The following is a 25,527-nucleotide window of genomic DNA, read 5'->3' as shown; positions in this document are numbered from 1 at the left end:
GAAATGTCAAGTCATAGGGACAATTCACAGCATGTTTCTAGTGCAGCAAAATGAATTTGGTTTGCCAAGTAAATCAATACTCATTTTAACATCCTTCCTGTTACACAGCAATTTGTCTTTGAAACTGAATATTGTCATTTCTTATAAGACTCAGAAAACCCTGCCTTTATTCTGTGTAGGGAGTGTCGAAACAGTGTTGAGAAAGAGCATCCATCTTCTTTTCCAAATGATGCATTAGGTTGCCCTAACACTTACTAACCATCGAAACAATGCAATCTACTTTAATTATATTCTTCATGTCCATAGATATGGATATTTTCAGCAGAGAATGGGGGTATTTGAACCCTCCTGCCTTATTGACCTAGACTTCTCAGATTCAAGTTAATGCACAGCTATCTTCTGAGCCAAGTACCACTTCAATGTGAAAACAGACATTGGGTTTGTACACCATCATAGGTTTGCTAACCTGCCTAAAGTATGCATTTCTTCCCACTGTTCCACATTTTGCAGTCCCATCTCAAATTTATTATTCATTTATATTTTTACAGTGTGGTAGGACAGTACTACCACAGCAAATAACCAAAACAGGAACATTATGTAGATACAAGAATTGGTATCACATCATTATAGTTTTTTTTAAATAGAACAGATATTATAACTTCATTTTAATTCATTTTCTACACATCAGTTTGCCTCTTCATCTTAGAACCCCACTGAGGTGAAGGATATCACCATGATTGTACTGCTAATTACACAAAGCTGTGACTGTAATAGTAATGATGCCTGTGGCAATAGCCCATGACTAAATAATTAGCCTCTCTATCACCAATGTTCCTCAAAAACAAAAGGGAGGTGCTGTGGAGTTGAGATAAAAAAAGAGGAATGCCAGTCATGAAATTTATACATCCCACAATCATTAGCAATAAGTGCAGCTTTGATAAATAAAACAGAACGATGGCAGATATCTCCATACACATGAGCCCTTATACTCAAATGACCATTGATTTTTAATGAAAGTTAAAGTGTTGGTCAAAACGGGAAATCATGCAGAAATACAACCCATGCTTTACTTTTAAAATCTGAAACTATTAGTGCCAAATAAATCTACCAAACAAAAACTTTGTACGAGTGTCACTCAAACCAACATTTCAATATTGTGCATTCGTTTGAATGTATATGCAAGGAAAATAATTTTTTTCTAAAATAGGTGATTTAATGGGTCATCAAATATTCCTGCAACAAAAAAATTGAAATCAATCTTTAGTGTATTAAGAAATCTAATGGATCTGGCTTTTCAGAGAGCTAGGTGTGATAGTGATGAATAGTATTGAGATACTGGAGTTATTCAGAGCTCAGGTCAGTTTCACTGAACCGTGAGGTAGCAGCAGAATTTCTAGTGCTACTTTAATATGGTGGCCACCATCTACATAGCAATCTGCCATGGAAATCTTTTTCCATGGATAAGAAAAGAAACTAAGTAACAATGGTTATGCATGCTCAACACTGCCACAACTACAGAGAATGACAGAGTTTTAGTCTGGCACAAGCATATGTAGCGTAGCGGTTAGCGAGACACTATTACAGCACCAGCGATTGAGGTTCGATTCCCGTTGCTGTCTGTAAGGAATTTGTACATTTTCCCGTGTCTGCGTGGGTTTCCTCTGGGTGCTACAGTTTCCTCTCACATTCCAAAGACTTACGGGTAGGTTAATTTGGGTTTAAAATGGGCAGCGCGGACTCGTTGGGCCGGAAGGGCCTGTTACCACGCTGTAAGTAAAAATTTTAAATTTAAAAAAAATAAATCGCAAGCAGCATTGGGCCCTGTTTTGGGCACCAAAACTCAATAGTAGTGATATTCTTTTTAACGAGAATAGTAATTTTAGAAAGGAGAATTTGGAGCAAGGGTTCAGCTGCTTTTTTAAGAGTAAGCTATCTCTTCTGCAAATTTTCTGTGATGGAAATTAGGCTTACTTGCAAAGAGGAAAAGAAAATGTTATAAATCAAATAAACAATCAACCAATTTGCTTACACTGAGGTTATTCCAGCAGGCCAGAAATATGTGGTTAACATTTAAATTTAAGTTTTTTTGGTAATTTTTTTTCTAACTCCATGGTGTTCTTTTTTAAATATTGGAAGATACCAAACATAATCAGGTAGTAACAATACATGTTACATGTGTGATAACTTCAGCTTGAATATCTTGTCAATGGAATTTATGCCATAATGCGAGTAGTATCAGTACTTATAAACAACCATTGGACTGACTTATGTCATAGTTCATGTTACCCATGTGATCTTCACAGATTCCCCACACCGCCCCGCCCTGCCCCCCCCACCCCCACCGCATTGTACTTCAAGTGGCAATTCAAAATATAAAAAGATAACAAGATAGCCATCCACATATTAGAGGGCAGGAATCCAATAAGAGGGTACAGATAATAAAATAAATGAGAAGCAAAGTGCAAGCAATGTTAGTTTTACTGAACCCCAAGATTATTTACCATCTGGAACATTATGTCAGATGATCAATATATCTTATCTAGAAGGATTAATATTTTCACAAAGTCAACATCTTTTTTGATGTTAAGGGTTGATTATTTGCAGGTTCACTCACTGGAGACAGAAAACAAATACAAGACTAAGGAAACTAATAAATATTCAGCTGACACAGACAATTATTATTTCAAATGAAGCATGCTTTATTATGAATCAAATCCAGCTCATTAATTGAGTGATCTCAGCTCTACTCATAACATTACTCTCCTCTACATCAGGTCATATGCTCAGTCCTTTAGAACTTCTGTCCCAAATTCTATTAATTTCCAAATTTCTGACGTACAGCAAGAAAGACTCACACTCATATATTACCTTTCACATCCCTCTCAGGGTAACCCAAAGTCTATAACAGCAGATGTAATTTTGAAATGTAGTCATTGTTGTAATGTAGGAAACATGCAGATCATTTAGATTTGGCAAGATCCCACAAGAAGCATTGGGACCTTGACCAGATAATCTGATATGTATCGAGGGATCAATATTAGTCAGGACACCAGGGTATCTTTCCTGCTTTTCTTTGAAATAGCTCCCCCAAGACCTTTTACATTGACTTCTGAGAACAAATCATTCAAAAACAGCATGTCCAGCAGTGCAGTAGTCCCTCTGTCCTGCACTGAAATTTAATCTAGATGCTTATGATCAAGTACTGGTTTGGAGGATGGTGGTTGTCTATGACCACAAAAATATCGCAAGCAGTGGGAAAGCGAGTAGTGTTTTCTTGGGCATTATGGACCAAGGCAATCACAGGGTTCAACCCCTAATCTGCACAAGACCTGCACTTCATTCCATTAATCCTGGTCCACATAATGAATGCCCACTTAAACCTTTCGCCAGATGGCTATCCATCTTCATGGAACCTCACCCCAGTTTCATCGAGTTCTTTCAAAAATGGAGGAAAGGGCAAATTGAAAGAATATACATAATTCATGCACGTGTCTGTCTCAGGGAAAAATGAAGCAAAGGGCTGGAACACATTAATGTCCATTGTCGGTCTATGGATAAGCCCTTCCTTTGTGTGGTCATTTAAATCAGGAGTGCCTATCCAGCTCCTCACAATGTATGCCCTGACTCCTGCTCCATGCTCCTGAAATCCTATTTATTTATGTAACTGAAGCACTAAAAGAAAAAATACTTGTGTACTTACCCTCAGTGGGTAGGAATGCACCTTTTAATTTGCTCTCCAAGAACAAAAAAAAATCCAGCCTGTCTGTTCGAAAATTCTTTTGCAGTCCCTCAACTTGAAATAAACTTCCTCCCCCAACTCCTTTGCCTCAGCAATTTCCTTTCTAATGGTGTAGTGATGTCTACTGTGTGCTGGAATCCAACAGCTTCATTTTACCTACCCACTGATTTCTTGAATTTGAATGATTAAATAAAGATGGCTGAGTATTCGCAAGAGGGTAACAGAAACAGCAGATTGAACATAAGCATTTGCTAAGTAAGTAGATTGTACTTTAGAAATTATGGATTAAATGAGGGTGAAACTGGGAGGTGAAATAAACAAAGACCTCTGTTTTTAATCCAGCCATTTTAAAGTAATTATTTATTCACAAATGAAATGCAGAATATTGCAAAACTTAGAGGGAAGCAGATGTCATTGTCATCAGACATTTCCCTGTGATGTTTTAACTGTGAAATTTCAATGGAACGACAGCTGTGTCAACTGATGCGCTGAAAGTACATCCAGTCACAACAGTATTTTTATCATCAGTGAAGATATCAATGTCTACTTTCAAGTGAAACACAGATCTGGAGTGTTATCACCCCACTGTATTACAAGCACCGAAGAACAAAACAAAATTTCAATGTTTGTGTATCTAGTTAAGCAAAAGTAGGATGAAGTCAAATATGAAGTAGCAATGTTAAACAGCATCTTAACAGTGGGCCAAATGCATAGCTTTTGAAATCAACTATTGTTAAATGTGAATTATATGCCTACATGTGACATAATAAACAAAATATTCATCATTGCTGGTTGAAGATAGGTGGACCACGATGTAATTGAACTAATATTTATCTGTACCATTAATCGAGAGAGCAGCTGTATCCCAGATGAAGTGGGACATCCACCTGTGTCTCATGCAAGTGATGCACATCTTTATTTAAACACCTTTCCATAAAGTAACACACACCCCTGTTTAATTATGATTCCACAAAGTAGTGCATACTCTATTTAATTGTAACTCTAATCCCTTCTGAAGCACTCAGAACACAATCTCTATCATTACACAATGAATGCTATAAATGAGTGCAAAGCTCTGTTTCCATTTTGCATACTTCTGATTTAAAAATCAGTATATTAATGCAATTGTATTTTAAACTTGGGTAAATTTGATTAACTAATCTAGATAAAGCACCTCTCAGTTTGAACATTTGGAAAGAAACCAGATACTAATTTTTGTGTAACATAATTAATATTAATTGTGTACAAAATGTTCCAATTTCTATCATGTTACCTGCCAGAATCATATTTGGTCACAGTTATTTCAGGTACTCTCACTACATCATAATTGTATTAGCTGACATGACATTATGTAATAATGGACACACATTCCCATAGTCCCAAGGAACAAGGACTAGGTCGCATGTGTGAAGGACACAGTCACAAAATGGGTCCTTTAACTGACTCAGCTCTTTTCAGTTCTCCACTGAGTACACATGCAAATGTATTATTAATCCATGGAGCACTTCTTCTCTTTCCAGTGGTTTCTTTGCCTTTTCTTTGTGTTATTGATTCCAACTACCTTCAGCATAAAAACATGTATTTTAGTAATAATGTTTACTGAGTTAATCTCCAGGACTGAAGGGAGAGAGAATCACTGACCATGTATTGAAATCATCTACATTCCCCTGCCTTTCTGCTCGAGGGGACCAAATGGAGACTTTGCATTACCTGTCTTTAATCCTTGGAGGCAACCTTTGTAAATTGCCTGCATTAATACAAGAAGCCATCCAAAAACATCCTTAACTGTGCAAAGGTATACCCACATGTATAAAACCTAACATTCAGCTAACCCAACACTGTACAAGTTTGATAGTTAATTCTCCCTTGGTTGTCATCTTTAACTCAATTTTAGCACTCGTTTGCAAGCCAAAAGTTGAAACTTATGTTTTAGGACGTTCGAATTTAGGGAACGACAGAGGAGCTTGGAGATCCAGTATATTCCTGCTAAATGAAATCCTTGGCTCAATAAAAAAAAACTTTCTACAGGAATAATGATGCAGCCAGATGTAGTTGACATATCAATTTAATTGTTCCAATATATACCTTACATATAGCACTTCTGCAGCTTCCTAACACAAATTAAAAAAAAAATTAATTGAGGTAGTTTTGTTCAGCACAGCTCATGTTAAATTAATCTGAACTTCAATAGTTTGTTTTAAATTCTTCATAAACCTGCATTAATTCTTATTGCCTATACAAGACCATGAAATTGCAACTTATGCTGAACTAATTAAATGACGGACAGATGTTCTTTAAGATTATTAAAGCACATTTAGAGGGATTTAGTTTAATCCACATTTGGAAGAAGATTATGCAGCAACTTGTAACTTTTGCCACATCCATCAGGGGCACTTTTGAGTCCCAAAGTAAAGCTGCCTTAAAAGAACTTTTCCAATGAATTTAAAGTGATTTGTATTGATTTTATGTCTCTGCATTAAAAGAATGAGTGTGTACATTATTTTTACAAAATATTTCAGGTATCCTCCATTTTCTAGATCTTTTCCTTCAAATAAGTAGTGAACATATTCGGCTCTTAAAACATCAGGTAGCAGAATTGAACAATGGATGAAAGTTGTTTTGCATCAATAATGCTTTCCTTCCCCACAAACTGTGGTATGAATCTCCAGTATTTTATTTGTCTCAATTCATGTAAAAGAAAAATTCAAACCTGGAGTTTATATCTTACATCCATCATCAGATTATTTTACCCAAAATGAAAGATACCATGTAATTCAAAAGCACAATTTTCAATTTGAAGCTGGTCACCCACTCTATTAGATAATGCACATGATGAGGTTTTACACTCTCTTAATTTAATTAAAGGTAGATGGAACTTATCATTCATACTATACATTTATATTTAATCAATTGATTCATTTACTTTAAACCAGAAAAATAATGAGAAAGGTTTCAATAATTTGATTTATCCTTACTTTAAAAACAAACTAATGCACTCATCCTGGATATAAAGTGAATTAAACAAACTAATGCACTCATCCTGGATATAAAGTGAATTAAACAATGTCACATGTGGAAAGCTAGGTTCTGAGTCAGAGAATTAGTTAAATAATACTAATCTATGCTTAACTTACAACTGAACAAATTCCAAGCTGTCCACTTTATGTACCATCATCAAAGTTTTCAGATATCACACAAGTCCACGGTGCAGGATATAATTATCCCCTATTAAGTTATAAGTTTAGTGGAGAACACAGTACTATCACTTTTCACCCCCCTTCCCTTTCACCTGTACCATCCCCTTACAAATTTAATCTTTCCTTGATTTCCACACATTTTGAATAATCCTTGAAATGGAAGTAACACAATTTTCTACAGCCAGAATAAACCCCAAGATCAGTTACATTAGCTGGGCATAAATGTTGATCCCTTCCTTCAGAACAGCTTCTCTGTTGTGCAACACCTAACAGTTCAAAATAGAACTTGTAAAGTTCATTCAATTAACACAAATTATTATGAATGATGGGCACTTGTGATTTCCCAATCTTGTAACTGAGAATGGTACTCCCAAATAGTTTAATTTAATGAGCCACATGCCAATGCTTTGTTTTCTCAAAAAAAAAAGTTTTACAGATCCTCTTTTGTGATTTTACATTCAATGAAACAATCCTTTAATAAATCCCATTTATAGATTACTGAAGCACACCATATACTGCAATAGTAATCACTAGCAACAGTCTCGGCTGAATGTGCTCTGTTCAATCGAGATGGAATTCAATGAACATTACTGCAACGCAAACAATGTATCATTTATCAGTCTGTCTCTTGCACCGTTTTTAGAATATTCTACATGGCTCCAAACCATCTCCTCTTGCTGACTGCTGCCACAGCCTGGTCGCTTTACAAAATGCCAACTTTAGTTTTAATCATGAAACCCCTTCTTTGTTCATTTTGAATAAAAATAATAATAGTACAGGCACATTGTGTTTAATCATTCTGTGCACACAAGTAACTAAGTAACCAAATTTTAGTTCTCATCTTTCTTCTTAGTAGAAAATCCATACCTCAACCCTTTTAACTTCATTAAGTATATGTGTGCCTAATTGTTATCAGGGCAGTATTATAAGAACTGACACTCCCCAATCTCACATATTTTATTTTGGACTGTTCTTGTGTTAAATATTTAATTCTCAAAAAAATCATTTCAAACTCATCAAAATATGTTTGGAATCTTTAATATTCAAACAGTGAATGGAAACCATAAGATGACAAGTAACAACTGCATTTATAGCACATAAAACTAACGAAAATATGAACTATCCTCAGTTAATAGTACAATTTACCACAATTTGGTCTTGAAAATTGGGTTACTTAGGGACAATAGAATAAGGATAGGCCATTCAGCCTCCCCCAGGTCTGTTTCACCATTCATTCAAATCACGCCTACCTAATCTGTACTCTGGTCCTGTTGGCTCACTTTTGATCCTCATCTTTTGATCCATGTTCTTAACAAGACTCTATCAATCCTGGTCTTGTAAGGTGCAATTAGCCTAGTGCCACTGACTGTTGGGAGAGAGAGTTCCAGGATTTCACTCTCCATTGTGTAAAAACACTTTCCTAATTTTCTCCTAAATGCCTTAGCTCTAATTCTAAGGTTAAATTCTCTTGTTCTCGATTTCTCCCAGCAGAGGAGATAGCTTCTCTGGGACACCTATTCTTTCACTTTGAATACCTCAGTCAGATCATCCCAGAACCATTCCAGTTTAAGGAAATGCAAATAAAATTTCATAACTCATCAATTTAATTTAACCCATTGAGCATTCTAGTGAGTCTGCTTTTGGATTGTGCTGCCCAAAAATTTATGCACTTTAGCTGGAGTATCACTAAGGAATAAATACCTTACTTTTGTATTCCAGCAACATTAATATATATATTAAAAAAACTTATTCTCCTCAGGATAAAATTCCATTATCCTTTTTGATTCCTTCTAGGTGGAGTAATTTTGCCATCTACCAGAGGCTGTAGAGTGCAATGTATGACTTCTCAGCTTTTTCTACAATTCTTTGTTTTAATCCAAGAAAATTTGCTGATTTTCATTCGTCCTGGAATATTATGACTTTGGTCATTTTCACCATTTCAAATTTGGAATGCACAAAAATTTGAAAGTAAAGATCTGAAAATGCTGAAGTAGCTAAATTTGGTATAAGTTGCCCCAAATTGTCAGGAAACATTTGTATTTCCTATTGACATTTTGTTTTGTTTAAATCTTTAACTACAATCTTTCTTGATTGGCTGGTTATTTTTATTCATGCTACTGACCTGCAATCACTGCAAGCTTGGAAAATGTTCACACATTCTGTTTCTCAGTATGTTCCACACTCCAGGCTATTCATTTGCTGGTATGGTTTCAGTAATCATACATTTGAACCACAGGCACTTATAACATATATATTTACACAGCTGAAACACTACAGTACGACCACTCGAGTTTTTACAATCTCTTTTCCATTATTTTTTCCTCTGGCAAATGAGCTTACAACAGAAAAAAACACCAGCTGAAAGCTAATGAAAGTACTAAAATTCATGTAGTTACATTTAGTAGCCATGAACATACTCAACAGTTACTTTGCAGAGTAGGCAAATCAGTTGTTATGCCCCATTATGTTGTAATTAGTCCAATTAATTAAGTAATATTCTTGAAAAATTGGCTTGATAGAATTTTGTAAGTTTAGCTCTATTCCTCCTATCAAAGTCTTAATGCTGTATGTTTAATGTTGTTTCTACTTGAAAATGTTCTAGGTTTCTAAGTTTTAAATAAACTTCTGACTAAGGGAATACAAATGAAAATCAATCCCATCTATAGCTACATTTAGTTTCCCATTTAGTTTTTGGTTCAGTATTAGCTTATCCAAAAACAAAGTCAAATGAACTTGAATACAAGCTTGTTAATCTTATTCTGTACTGTAAAATAACAAGGGAAGCCAAGAGCAACAGAAACACCCAGGCAGTCTCAGACTGCTCTTGGTAACACAAAGTATGTACAACTTTATAAAAGCTGCTAAACAAGTAACTATGGGTGAAGGCAGTATAATATTCTATTGGATTGAATTGACTAAATCTGGAACCAGAACTTATATTAGAAGGCAAAGGCATCCTAAAGGCCATTTTATGAGATTTCCCTGCTGGTGCTTGAACCAGGTACTTTTCACTTTCACCCCGTCATTCTGCAGTTAATCTCATAACCAGGATGAAATAAATTTAGACTCAGTAAGCAAACAAACCGATGAAGTGTAAGCAAGTTGCACTCATTTTACATTACTGTTGTTAGGTAGCCCAGCAATGGTAACAAATTGAAGGATTATGGAGGGGATAAAATGAAAATAACAATGAATCTGCATATAAATCAAGCACTGTTGCTATTTCCATGACAATGAAATAACAAATAGCTAAGCACAGCCCCCGTCGTAAAATTGTCAGAATCCTGCTTTCATGACAGTTGGTCTTGGGTGATTTGGCGAACTCGCAATAGCACTAAAGTGAGGATTGATTTAGCTAAAGAACCCTAAATAATACAATGGCAGGTAATTACATTTTGCTGTATTTTACTGGCATTTCTAGCCCCCCCTGCAAAATATTTTATTACAGCCATTTATTGATTAAGTCATCTTAAGTCACTGCAAGTAATCAATGCATATATCAGCTTTCTCTTACTTCATTAACCCAAAAACTACTGAGAGAAATTGCAAATAAATAGCACCATGATTTAAATTTCACTCAGCACACATACCAGCTAGATAAACAAGTAAAGTTTAAGCCTGTCAGTGCTCAATTAACTTTCTGCAATAAGCTTAAAATAAAACAAATACCAGTGTCTTGCTTCCATTCTTGCAGAGTGGGCCCCGGAAAACTCCCTTGATGTTTCTGAAATGGCCATTGCTAAGGTGTGTGGAGCTGATGACAATATAGTAACACGCCATATGGTGCTGTAGCTCCCATGCACACAGTGCATACAGTTCAAGTGGACTGCAAACGAGAAGCCTGCTGATGATCTGAGCTGGGAACACACGGCGCTCATTGAATGCTGCTCCTCTTTTCTCTTGTTTCACACTGGTATATCAGCATAAGCAAATGAGGCATTAGCTAGTCAGCTTTTCCGTCTACTGCTGATTCGTCCTGCTTAAAGCAGTGTGCCCAATCTCTTTGCATCTCTGCTGCACGAATGAGAGTTCTAAATCTCAGTCTCTCACAGGCATAATATTACACACCACAAAGAGCTGCTGGTCCATTGCACCGGGCCAATGGCAGAAAGCCACTAGCCTAATACTGAAAGCTGTCTGAGAAGTACATATGTCACATGCTGCTTCTACACATTACTGACTCAGCCTCACAGAGCTGTGCACATGGCAAGTCTCGTCCAACCAGCAGACAGCTGCAACAGCATTCATAAGAATCATTGCAAGATCAGCGCAGGTAAAAGAGTTTCATAGGGATCAAAGCAAAAACTATAGTTTGACAGCTGACAGCAAACTGCCCACATGACAGCCCATTATTTCACCTTCAATAAATTACCAAATGGAATGATTATTCACATTACAGTCACATTAACACATTCAGGTCTGACAGAACAATATAATTGAGGGAGGGGAGCGTATTCAAGGACCTCACAAGAGGAACAGCAAATCAGGGCGGTTATTTCTAAATATTGTCTTGAGGCAAAACGTAATTGAATTGCCTCATTTACTGTTACACGAGCCACTAGAGAGAACCCATTGAAAACATTGTTTTACCCGACTGACACTGTATTGAAGTGTGCTGGAACTGTTTGCACAATGATTCCTGTGAAATATAGCTTGATCACCAGCTCTCAATCTTGGGGAAGGGTATTTGGGTTTCAGTTTTCTTCTTCCCTGAATTATAGTCAAAGCACGAGTCATTGTTTTCATAAAATCTCAGCCTTCTTTATAGACGTCTCATATTTTTCTCCTGATTACACATGACTTCTTCATGCAATTTTGCTGATGTGTTTCAAATATCCCTGAAGTAAATCTATGAATTCCCAGATGGCCAGCCATATGGGTCTTGTATTGAATTCATCTCTAGCTGCGGCTTTTTAACAGCAAATTATTTTTTCCCAGTAAGCAGTCATTAGAAATGTAAGGATTTCAATGAATATGATCTAATCCATCAGTTGGATTTTGTACAACATAATTATTTGGCAAAGTACTCAAAATGTGCCAGAAAAATCTTTGGTGACTCTATCAATACAATTTTGCTGATAAGTGTTATACTGAATCACTTTCACATGAATCATTTGCTGTGTGCATGATATAAAACTATTGGGGGTAGAAATTTATCTGTGCAGTTTTTAATGAACCAATTAACATGTTTAGTGATTGTTTTTCTATTCACTACTTTAATGAACTCATCTACTTTATTTAAAACACTTTAGAAGTTTTATTAAAATAAAAAATAGGAAATTTATATCCCTTGGTGAAGAAAAGGTATTAGACTTCATAGAACTATCCCAGCAAGTATTTGCCAATTTTGCATACAGTGGAGTGATATTTACGATAATAATATCTCTCAAATGTCAAATCTATTCAAATTCATTGTTATAACATTTAGTATTTAATAGCAAAATATACTATTGTTGCAGATTTATGCAAAGGTAACCGAGAAAAAGTTGCCTGAAGTATTCTTAATCTTCTGTGGACTTTGATATAAATAGGCTCCATGGCCTTTGGAGTAGTAACTTGTTTCACCCTGTAGCTTTCTGTAGTTATGTTATGCTCCTCACTAGAACGAAGCCCTTTCATGGTTATTTCAGTTTGATTCTTTACACTTGCTACTCCTGTTCCAGCTTCAGATAACACAGACTTTCTTGCTTTTGCAAGAATCTTTAAAGCATATTCTTCAAATTCCTTAAGATGCATGTGTTAATTTGCAAATTAAACAGGACCTCATATTGTCTGTATGCTTCCTTTTCAATATTATCTCTACCTTGCTTAGTCAGGGTTCCCAGTAAAGATCAGGTTTGGGTTAATTTAAAATGATCTGAACTGCTGAGAACCTTCTGGGATTTATCTATAGTATTGTCCAGAGGCAGTGATTCTCCAGAGGGTATTAAATTACAAGCTTGACTCATGCATTTATTTTTTTCTTCTTCAGGAGAAAATGGCAGAAGATTTATGTCATCTTTCTATGCCAACCTGATGCAAATTTCTGCTTCACAGCACAGGGCAACTTTGAGGCCAAGAGGTGGGCCTTTTCATTCCAAGTTTAACTCCACACTATTCATTCCTGTTCAATTAATGTGCATTGGATTGAGGTGAGGTGAAAATGGAAAAGGTTCAAATTTACAGCAGTAGTGCAATAAAATCTGTCACTTACCCTGTGCTTTTTTTTTAAATCCTGCTTTTTTTTTGAGACCCTCTTTCCTTTTGATCCCAGAATCCTCATCCTTTCCAAGACTCACTGGTGGGATTTTCTGCTTCTACATACCAGCCTGTGATTTTTGTTTAGTTCCCCTTTCATGCATTGGATCAGAAATCGTAGAACAGTGAGCATAGAAGTTAAAAATCTCAGCCATTATGTTATATGGAAGATACAACATTTCACAGTGTTCTGAGTGCACCGGTATGTGTCCTACATTCAGGCATTTTGCAGCAGCCCAACAGCCACTGGAGCTCCTGTAAAGCAGCAGGAGATAACAATATTAACAGCCGTAAGCATCTAATTGTAGATACATTTAAATGCAATTAGTCAGACTCTGTCGTTTGAAGAAGGTGCTTACAAGTCATTCTGTTAATTAACTATACTGCGGGTAATTTCAATGAGTTCAAAGAAATGTAAAACAGAATCGGGTGTAAAATGGGCAACTAATCTGATCCTGTCATTTTCCTGTGCAGCAGGGTTGAGTGTCAGGGTATGTGCAGGGGGTGGGAGTGGAGGTGGGAAGCTGGTGGTCTGGAAGTGCTGCTGATGGTGTGGGTGAGTTCTTAGAATGACCCCTTCTAGTATAGTGGCAAATGAGCTGAGTAAGGAAGCTTAGCTTCTTTGGGCTGAATGGTCTTGAGCTGGAAGTATGGCTTTTAACTAATTTCACCAGGACCAACTGAGTTGGCAGCATAACAGTACATTTGGTTTTTGCATTTTTGGGAGAAAAAGATAATTAGTCTGTCCACTATTAATTGAATTCTTGCCATCCCTACTGGAAGTGCAAATATTGGAACATTAATGGAGGATAAGATTGGATGTAGTCCTTCAACATATCGGCAGGGCAAGGAACCATTAAGAACAGAAACTGATGAAATGGCAAACATTGAAGTGATGTTCATGCAGAGAGTGTTGAATCACTGGAATTCTCTGCCCCAGAGGACTGTGGAGGCTAGAGCAGAGTAGGTATTTAAAGAGGAGACAGATCCATTTTTAAAAGATTGGAGAATTGAGGGCTAAGGAGAATTGCCAGAGAAGAGGAGTTTAGGCCAAGGGCCAATCAGCCAGGAATGTATTGAATATCAGTGGCCTAGTGACCTACTCCTGCTCCTGTTTTCTTTGTATTCCTGTACATTGTGTTCTTGTGTTTTGTAGCCGCACTTGTTGCATTGAATGAAAATTATTTCAAATCCACATTCCCTAATCAATTCCCTACAACAAACACACTAAAGCTTAGACTTCCCTCCGACTTGCTTCTGCTTTTCCATCATGCCCTCACAAGAAGTGTCCACCTATCAGTGAGGTTCCAACCAAATGCCTGTTAAGAGTGGCAGTACAGGCCCAAGGAAAATCCTGGGCCTGGCGTACAGGTTGAAGAGACTCCGCCACATATTGGGTGCAATTGTCCATTTGGACAGGAGAGCTAAACCAACCGTTGCACTTTGGTGACCAATTATACACCCAACCTGCTTCACAAGTAGAACGAAGTGGAGGACAGATATATTTCTCCACAAATTCAAACTAAAAATTATCCCTGCTCCCTGTCTGTTTCTATTTGAGATTCTCACAGTACAACAGCAATATCATATGAAATTATTCCAGGGGCATAGACAGATGCACACAGTTGTCAGTTCAGGCTCTCTGCTCAGAACATCAATGTAGCAGATGATCTTGCATTATTCCAGAGTATCAGCAAACAGAAGCACATAGAGAGTTAATAGAATTACATAGAACTTGTCATACAGGCAAAGGCCATTTTGCTCATCTGGTCTACGTTTGTGTCTGACCTTGACAAACAGTAGCTCCAATCCCCTGTGGTCATACTATTATCCTTATTTACTATTCAAAGCATTACAATAAAATTAAAATAAAAGAAACACATTTAACCTGGAAACATTTCAAATTTCTCAAAAAATAGAAAACATTCGGATTAATCAGTAGGTTCGACAACTTTTGTCTCTCAGTAATTAGCACCTCCCACTGTCTTTTGGAAGTTTATCTGGCAAGCATCCTGGTCCACTCCACCTTCTCCAACAATGTAGCACTGGGAAACCTCAGAGCCTGCTGTCTTCCAGGTTGTGTCATTATTTTCCACTTCAGAATGAATTTTACAATTGCTAGCACTTGCTGTAGCCAAACAACACATCTCCTTTAAGAGAAGCAGACTGAGGTTAGGCTAATTTAACGTGGTACCAGGCATTTGCAACATTGGCTCCCTGCTGATGTGCAGCCAAGAACTAACATGGCTACTTATATGGCTGCATGCTGCAATCATGTCAATTAGGCTTGTTGCCTGTGCCACAAGTACTGGCATTTGGAGGTGGTTCTATCAAATTACCCCTGCTGTTTCTTGGGGCAGGAATTAACAGAAAGGACACAGAGAGTTATGTTTTGTTTGGAAGGACTATGAGACAAAGAGAAAAGAATTAAGTCAACCCATGCAAAGAACAAGACATACAAAATGAAGCCCTAGAAATTGGACTGTGTTGAATTTTTTGAGATACTATGCAGTGCAAAATTAATTTTCCTGAATCAGCTGCATTTGCAATCATTTCTGCATGAAATTGTGTCAATCCTAGACGCATTCCATGTTAGCATTCCCGATGATGTCATTGACAATGGGAGATTTCATTGGGCACCTTCCGAACTGATTGCAGGTGACTCAAGCACTTCCTAAAACCACAGAGTATGTAATTCTAGAAATCTACATGTGCTTCTATACTGACAGCCAGTGTTTTCTTTCCAGCATTTAGCAACTGAACTAGTCAATCAATGGATACTTGCAGCAGTCTACCACTGGAGGCTTTGAGATATGTGCGGCAGGTCATTCAGTGACAGCCAGAGATCTTGAGCAGAAGGCAAAGAGATGCCCATCTGTGGAGAGCCTATTCCCACAGTCTTCAGAGACACCACATCCTGCCTGGACTTGTCTGAAAAATATTCACAGGCTCAGGTTTTCAATAGAATCCTCACAGACGTACGTGCGGTTTTTCAAGGCCTATGCCCTTGTGCCTGAACAACTCCCTCCATGGAGATCATGGTAAAGGTGACTCTCAATGTCCTGGCCACTAGATAATTCCAAGCAGCAGCTGTTTCTCTCTGTCTTATCTCTCACTTTCCTGGATTTTTTTTTCCCACTCGGGCTATTTGGGCACTGGGATTTGCCAGCAGCTCCGACTTCCCATGAATGCAGGCAGCCACTGACTGCTCTCATGCGCAACAAAGACTCTGATTAATAACTCAGACCTTTTCATTGACAGAAAGAGTTTCCGTTCTCTAAATGTCCAGCTGGTTATTGATCATGTGAAGAATGTCTTGATGGTGAATGCCACATTTCCTGGCAGCACCCATGACTCTTTCATCCTGAGGGTGTATGCACTGCCAGATATTTTCAGTGGTTTGCACTCTCCCACAAGATGGATCCTAGAGCACTAGGAAATACCCTCCACTTCTGGTTCAAAACAATGAGAGCTGGTAAATTACTGGAAACATAGTAGACAATGCCATTTGTCTCCTTGAGATGAAATTCTCTGGACTACATCAAGTCCAGGAATGCCCTGCAGTGACCACCCAATAGATATGGATACTTCAGTGCACTGTGCGATACTGCACAACCTGGTCAGCTGGTGCTAAAGGAAGGGCAGCAAGCAGACTCGGAGCCTGAGCACCATGGGACATAGCCCAAAGTCCAGCAGCGACAAAAGGAGCAGGAGGAAGCAGAAGGCTAGCAGGGAATATCCCAGCTCAATAGTAAGAGCCACAGTTCCCAGCTTAGTTGATGATTAGAGGCATTGACCACAAAGGATATAAGAGACTTTTTGATAGAGAAGCATCTTTCCTGAGGAGTCTGCTAATTAGTAATGCCCAATGTAAGCTGAATAATCCTCTCCACACTCCAAAAGTTAACACTAATGTAGGACATCAATAATTAGCTGGGAAAGCCCAGTTGGTGCAGAAAATTCCTTCACATCCTACTGTGCTGGTCTATCTGCACTAATTACAACACATCAATGAATAAATGCTTGATCCCATTTGTTAAATGCCTTTTTACAACATGGCTGTATTTCGTAATGAGTAGTTCCCTTGCTTAAAGGATTATTAGATAACCTACACAAAAGACACTTTTCCTGGAAAATGTCCATGGAGCAGCTGTGAACAGTAGATGAAAGCTTGAACACTTTGAGCTATTAAACCTGATGTTGGATATTCACCACTGTAGCCAGTAATATTACACATCATGATAAATTGATCAGATTGGCATGCAGTGGGTGTGAAGATGCATTCAGGTACTAACGTTTCAATCCAATGAATTCCACACACGTTTGACGTTGATAGATCCCTCAAAGAGCTCTAATTGCGGTTTATTGAAAGCCTTTGTACTAGTTGACCATAAAATGGTATACAATGAGAAAGAACTGATGAAATCTCAGAGGTAGAAAGATTAGTTTTCACTCAACTAGACATTATTTAATCATTCAAGCAGAATGCTTTCCTGCATAAACAACCATATTTTTCTAATGTTTTCCCATTTATTGCTGCAACTTTCAGTTCCCCACTTAGAGGGAGTTTGGAAGAGAATAGGCAACAGAAAGCAGGTGTTTATGGACACCATGCAAAATTGTTCAGTTTTTTCAGCCTCTTCTAACAAACACTCTCTCAGAGGTTGCTGTGCTAAGTATTGTAAGAGCAGAATAAGCAATGGAGAAGAATCCTAAGATAGGAATCAACTTCACATTGGAGGTCAAGTTTGATCATTGCCAGAATAACACAGCAGCAAAGGCATCTTTCAAAATATTCCACAATCATGCGCTCCATTGCAGTAAGGCAATCATTTTTAAAAGAAAAGCATCTTTCACTGTCTCGCCACAATCACATTTTAACTCAGCATGTTGACCAGCAATGTATGGCTTAAGAATGTCAAAGTATGCAGCAGTGTCAGCAACTGCCACACCACTGTTGAAGCCCAGAATGACAAAGTACTTGAATGTTGCTATCAACTTGAGAATCAAAGTAAAACCAAATAATAGATAAATGAAAATCATGATGTGTCTCCAAAGTTTCACACCCTAGTGCCTTTCCCATGTGTTAACTTTCTCAGTGCATGTTGATATCCAAATACTGCATCTCTGTATCCCCCAGATGGCTGCAGTCTGGCTGCTCCCTTTCACTTTGAGTCCACAAGAATGTCCTTGATGGCCCATAAGAACTCTTGGCCTCAAGAGCCTGGCTTCAGATAGCAGGCCAAGACCAACCGAAGGACTAGTCTGGGATGGCTGTCCGCACAGGCGAGCGTGCAGCCTGAAAGGCAATGGCTGGATGTGAATTGGTGACCTCGTAACAGAGGACATCACCGTGCTGCACTCCAACACCAGGCAAACTCTCAGGGCACTGAACAGGCAAAGGTGCACCCATCTGCTGACACTCAGACCTCTACAGCATTGCTTCAACCTTCAGACCTGAAACTGAACTGGCTGACAGACCCTGAACCTCAAATACCTATCCCCCTGCTGTCTTTACATTCCACTTTGGAGTCAGCTCTCTGCCCATTCTGAGGAAGACACATCTGTGGTGTATGTAAATATGTGATATATATGAATGACGTTTGAGAGCAATTAGGGAAAGTAGAATAAGCAAAATGCATGTGTTGGGCACTACTCCACATCACAGTCATTCATCACATTCCTGGCACTATGTACCATTACGTACTATTAGCATAAGAACCCACATTTATAGGTATTACGTATCTATAACAAGGGTATCAAGAACAGACCTCATGTGAGGAGAAAGATCAGAACTTGGAGTCACAAGGGAAGACCTCCCTGTGAGCCACATTGTTGGTGACCGCAGTGGCAGTTTGAGCCACTAGCAATGTTGCTGAGCATGAATGTGGCTAATGCTGAGTGAGCACTGGTGAGTGTGGGTCTGGGAGACAATGTCCACCAAAACTCTCCATGGGAAGGGCAAGGATATGTATAACTCCTGTGAAGAACAAGGATACGGTGCAACCAGCAGAACAACTCTGTGTGTGTGTGTGTGTGTGTGTGTGTGTGTGTGTGTGTGTGTGTGTGTGTGTGTGTGTGTGTGTGTGTGTGTGAGCGCATGCGCACACACACACACGCCAAGATAACAGCTCCTGACGTAGAAATCGTACTGAAGAAGGTATTGCAGTTAGTTTAATGAGTCAGGTGGTGTGTCCATCAAATTATTTAGGCATTGAAGTGATGACATCAGCTTTGGCCAGAACAGAATCAGAAGTAGATGTAATGGCTGCTCATACTCAAGCTGGTTACAGTGCAGGCCTTACAGTGTACAGTAGGATGCATGAGTCTTTCAATTCAAGAACACACAACAACACAAGAAAAATAGGAGCAAGATATTCGTCCCTCAAGCCTGGTCCACCATTCAATATGATCATGGCTAATCTAAGTTGGCCTAACTTCCTCTTAGGTACCAGTTCCCCATAACTGTCAATTCGCACATGAAACATATGCAAATTTATTTTATGGGCAAATAACATGGTGAAATTCATGGTGATGGTGATGGTGAGAATGTGCTTGTAAAAACAATTCTACATGGGAGTGAAAGAAAGCCAATCTTTGAAATGAAATGAGTTCTAAAATATACAATATATGAGTAAACCTTTTTGGTTTGGTTGACTTTCACGTTTTAACATCATAGAAATCAAAAGATATTTCATTTAATGAAGTTATACTGAATTTAGAGGATTGTTTCAGACCTAAGCAGTCAGAAATTGTGGAGATCTATTGGTTTGAATTTAGAAAGCAGAAGTCAGGGAAGATAATCAGCTTGCATAATGCCTCATTGAAGAGCATGTGTCAGAACTGCAACCTTGACACCTTCTTAGACCGTGACAAGTTTGTCTTTGGTTTAGTTAATGAATTAATGCAACCAAAGTTATTAAACACAGAGAATCTTATATTCGACCTTGCATACACAAAGTGCATTGTCTTTGGAGTACCATGATGCACACAAAAGAATTCCATTCCATACAAGACAGTAGTAGTGGTTTACATTTATAGAGCCACGGTTGCCCTGTCAGTCTGCTGCTGTTGCTTGTGATTGTGTGCCACCTTCTCTTGCAAGAAAGAATGAGATGTGTCAGTTAATGTGTTGCAATGTATTTGAATGATGTGCCTGCAGCAATGAAATGAACATAGAACAATGCAGTCCAAGAACAGGCCCTTCAGCCCATCATGTCTGTGCCAACTATGATCATAATCTAAACTAATCCCATCTGTTTGCACATGATCCCTACTCTTCTATTCCCTGCCTTTTCACTTGCCTGACTAAGTGCCTCAAATGTTGCTATTGTATCTGCTTCTACCATCTCCTCCAGCAGTATGTTCCAGGCATCTACCATTCTCTGTGTAAAAACAACAGAATCAAGGACCCTTCCCACCCTGGTCATTCTCTCTTCTCCCCCCATCCCCTTCCATTGGGCAGAAGATACAGAAGCTTGAGAACACATACCACCAGGGTCAAAAACAGCTTCACTCCGGCTGTTGTAAGACTCCTGAATGGACCTCTTTTACAATAAAGATGAACTCTTGATCTCTCAGTCTACCTCATCATGGCACCTGCATCTATCTATCCACCTGCACTGCACTTTCTCTTAACTATAACACTATATTCTGCATTCTGTTTTGTTTTCCTTTTGTACTACCTTGATGTACTTGTGTATGGAATGATCTGTCTGGATGGCATGCAAACAATAGCTTTTCACCATTTCCAGGTACATGTAACAATTGAACTCCATCTGCGATTTCTCCACCCAAATACCCAACTGATCTATATCCTTTGACAACCTTAATCACCATCCAAAACACCTCCAATTTTTGTGTCATCTGCAAATTTGCTCATCAGACCATTTACAATTTCATCCAAAATATACAGTGTATATATTACAAACAAAAACATCCCGGCACTGATCCTTGTGGAACAGACCTTCAGTCGGAAAAACACAACTCTACCACTACCCGTTATCTTCTATGACCAAGCTAATTTTGGATCTAATTTTGAATAGCTGGCAATATGTGAAAACTTTAAGTATCTGAAATCTGGTATATTTCAGGACATAAAGCTAATTGTGTATTTGGGAAAAGGGAATGAAAGATGTCTTCACAGCTCTTAACCATACGTAATCAAAACTTTCACCTGGATTGTATCCATTGAGCTACAAACTAAGAAGAATGCATCAGGAATAAGGCTAGCAATTAAGTGAATACAGCAAACATTATGAGGTTAAGCATTCTGTTCTCCAGTCCTGATGAAGGGTCTCGACCCAAAACATTGACTGTTCATTTCCTTCCCATAGATGCTGCCTGACCTGCTGAGTTCATCCAGCATTTCATGTGTGTTGCATGAGGTTAAGCATAACTTCAATGTGGCTCCTACAATAGTTCATGAGGGAGCTGGTTTTACATATATTGTGAGTTTATGCCCACTTTGTAGCACTATTGCACTTCTCCCCACCAACGTAGAAATGGATCCACTGTGACACCCATTTTATAGTTGTAAAATGGATGCAACAAGCTCTAGTTTAGGGCTCTATATGCTGCATCTCAAGGACTTCTGAGAAAACAATTGGCTCAAGTTAGGCTTGGTCATCTCTTCGATGTCCCAGAGCATCTGCCTAAAACTAGATTTGTTACTTGCATATGCTAACAAGAGGATGGATACCTGTTTTGGGATACTCCTTGTAAAGGCTGCCCTGAGTGGAAACATTACTGCATGGATTTGGCCTGGACACCAGAAGCTGGAGCTGGTCAGAGTACCTGAGCTTTTCATTGCTCTACTGCTGAACAATGGCTGGTGTTGAGTCTGCTCAGACCTTTACACCCAACACGTCCCCCACCCTGTGCTACACCTCCACCAGTCCGCACCCCAGAACAGTTGTCAGTGAGACAACAACTCCATTTTCAGCTTTGGAAGTGGACCAGCTTCCTATGGAGGCATTTGGATGAAACTATTTATCTAAATTTCCTACATATGCCCTCATTTTTTAACCTGTGCTCCTTTACCTTTGAACCATTCTGCTATGTGTGGTCTTAATGGGGACAGGTCTCATATCTTTGTTCTTTTGCCATTGTGTTGATGTACTTATGGCATAAAGAACATTACTGCATTAAAACGATCGCATCTATGTCAATTGCATTGTCAGTCTTTTATCCTTCAGGTTACATTGTATTGAGAGGTTTCTGTATTCATAAGTTACTGCCAAGCAGAGAAAGTACTCCAGCTGACAATAGAATTTCTGCCTGTTTGCCACTTTAAGCTTAGGACAGTAAAAATGAAGTAATAAATAAAATCAATGCATGACTCTCTGTAACGAGTTTTTACGTTCTGCCTGTGTTTCTGCGTGGGTTTCCTCTGGGGTGCTCCAGTTTCCTCCGGGTGCTCTGGTTTCCTCCCACATTCCAAAGACATACAGGTTAGGAGCTGTGGCCATGCTATGTTGGCGCCGGAAGAGTGGCGACATTCGCAGGCTGCCCCCAGCATCTTCTCAGTAATGCAAAAAAACGCATTTCACTGTGTGTTTCGATGTACATGTGACTAATAAATAAATATCATATTTTATATATGCAGTTCATTAAAGCACTTTAGCAACAGGTTGATCTTGACTAGAAATTTTTAATTAGGAAATATCCTGAAACACATATATCCTCAAAGCCTTATTGAGTATTTCCCTGGCATATAAGTAGCCTTTTGTAGATGATAAAGGCAGAGAGGAATTGGAACCAGAGTTAAAATTTCAAAGAAAGAAGGAAAGAAAAGCTCCCAAAGCGGAAGGCAGCATTACAATTCACAGTCATGGATGAGCAAGTAATCTGATGGCTTAGGACAGATCATGTCAGTGGTTGCAGGGGAACTGGATGCATGATTGATTGTGATGTAACTGCAACAGGATGTTGAACAAGGGTTAGCCTTGTCAACATTCATAGCCAACCTAGAGACAAACACGGTGGTCCTAATTTAAATAGGAAAACCTTGGCCTCCAAAGATAAAGGAGAGGAGGCTGTCTGCCTGTCAGATCTGGCAAATACCATAAGGAAGCAAAGAAATGCAGTAGGTGGATTGTGGAAGTGATAGTCAAAAGGATTCCTGAGAGACATTAGTTTGCACCCCGTTCTCTTTCTCTTGAGCACGTTGTTGATGATTAGGTACTGCACTTGTCAGTTGTTGCTTTAGGCCATAAGCTTGCCATTTTCAAAAAAAAACTAGCATTGCATAAAATATCACAAATAAATAACTCAATGACTGAGAGAATTATAAGTTAATATTTTATGCAGCAGCAATCATCAGTCAACTATCAGGTCCTGACTGTACCAGTAGTAGCAAGAAAAAAAAAATCAGTCATAGACATTGGCAGAATTATTAACACACCAATTCACCTGTAATGATGTTTTTGCGATCATGTATCATCATGCATTCTCACAGAATGATGACCTTTCTATGTATGCAGACCTGTGCATTCTTAACGTGTGCCTGGATGCGAATAGTTGAGTAATTGATGGATCCTGAAATCATCGGCATTGAATAGTGTCTCCATGGTTCTTTTGCTGCTCTCAGGATGTTGGGACACTTTGAAAATGAGTCTTTCTGCTGCACAAAGCATAAATGACTGGAAGAATGATTGTGGGCATCGCTGACTTACTGAAGCCTACAGTTGTTCCAGCATGGGGTCTAGAATTCGAAAGTAGCACAAAAAATGACTTCATTGGTTATTCTTTAAAAATGGGAGGCAATATTCATTTGTCATCCAAACCTCTTTACTCATCCACTTACAACATTAGCTGATTCAAGCTTTTCTGAAAACATTGCCATCCGAATAATAAGTAATGTGATCCACAAATAAGTCTTCATCCCCAAGTTCCTTCTTAATTGCATCATTAATAGGGAAGGAGCTCCTTGAAAGTGCTGACAAACAAAACCATACCAAGGGGCCATCTTCATCTCTTCATTCTGCTGTAAACTGGAATGTTGAGTGAGGCAAAAGCAGATGCTTTATAACAATGTATTTGTAAATTACCGAAAGTGCTGAGCCAGACTTGCTCAAGTCCTGGTCACTCCTGGATGTGGTATAATCTGCCTGTACTGCTCGATATCCAATCATGTAAGCTAGAGGTATACAATAAGATTCATTGCGAATGGAACTGCATTCTTTGACTCAGAATTTCTTTGAGGCTTAAACCTATACAATAGCTTATCTATGGGTTTTCTACTGTTTTATACTGTAAAAGCCCGACAGTATGACAGGCACTTTCAGCACTATGGGAAGGGACAGAGCATGGGAGACAGGTTTTTCACTTTGCAGTTTTCGCGAGTTTGCTTCAAAGTCCCTGGAGACCCATTATGGTAGCAACTAGTGCTGCTACTGCAGAGCTCCAAACGACAGGAGTTCTATCCTAGCCTTGGGTGCTGTCTTTGTGGAGTTTGCCTGCTCTGCAATGCCCACATTGGTTCCTGCTGAGTGCTCTGGTTTCCACCCACATCCCAAAGACATGCTGGTGAGTTGGTTAATTGGCCACTGTAAATTGCCCGCAGTGTAGGAGAATAGGGGGAGAGGGTTGGGAGGACAGGATGGTGGAGTCGATTTTCATGTGAGAGAATAGGTTACAAGGGAATAAGTGGGAAAATGGGACTGATGGGAAAGAAATGAGAACCAGAATAGGCACAATGGGCCAAATGGTCTCCTTCTATGCTATAAAAATAAAAAATGAAAATTAGGTTTCACGAATTGCCAGAAACTCTAAGTTAAATCTGGAGAGGTCCCAGGAGTTTGAGTTTGTCCAAAACCGAAGCAACCTCTGTAATTAATCATGCTTGATGAAAGGATTTGAAGTTCAAAACACAGCAGACCAAACTGGGTTGTTTTTAGACTACTGCCAATGGCCCGTCCGACCACACCGACACAGGTTGGATACTCAGGGCCAAATAAGCTGACTCTCCACACTCTGGAGATAAGGCATAACAGGACCTCAGCAGTAATTAGGTTTCAAGCCTCATCCCAGACCCCTCTGACAGCCTCTGATTACAGAGATGTTTCCAAACTATAACAATTGCTTTAAGTAATTGCAAAAATAAAAATAATTAAAACTTCTTAAAATTCAGGAAATACCCTAAAACTCATAAGATATATTGAAAAACATAAGAATAAAATAAAAAATAAGAGTAACTGAACAGATCTTAATTACCTTTCCACATCTATTCTGCAGGGCTGAGAATCATCTTTCAGGTGAATGGGACTTTGATCCTGCACCAGGTCTGGTTGGACAGGATTGCAGAGGTGTATTCCCCAGTATAATGCTGGGGAAGTCCTGCACAATCAGAGT

The 25,527-nt window shown here is 38.7% G+C and overlaps 1 protein-coding gene across 1 annotated transcript in view; it reads right to left on the bottom strand.

Moving 5' to 3' along the window:
* The window catches only part of znf804a (zinc finger protein 804A), a 202,174-nt gene extending 191,180 nt beyond the window's left edge, over positions 1-10,994 (bottom strand). Inside the window, exon 1 of the mRNA XM_052023765.1 lies at positions 10,606-10,994. Coding sequence (XP_051879725.1) covers positions 10,606-10,716 — 111 coding nt within the window. The 5' untranslated portion in view covers positions 10,717-10,994. The remainder of the gene's footprint in view (positions 1-10,605) is intronic.
* Positions 10,995-25,527: the final 14,533 nt, after the last annotated feature.

Source organism: Pristis pectinata, chromosome 1, assembly GCF_009764475.1.
Source record: "Pristis pectinata isolate sPriPec2 chromosome 1, sPriPec2.1.pri, whole genome shotgun sequence".
Lineage (NCBI taxonomy): Eukaryota > Metazoa > Chordata > Chondrichthyes > Rhinopristiformes > Pristidae > Pristis > Pristis pectinata.
This window is presented reverse-complemented; position numbering and strand designations above follow the sequence as displayed.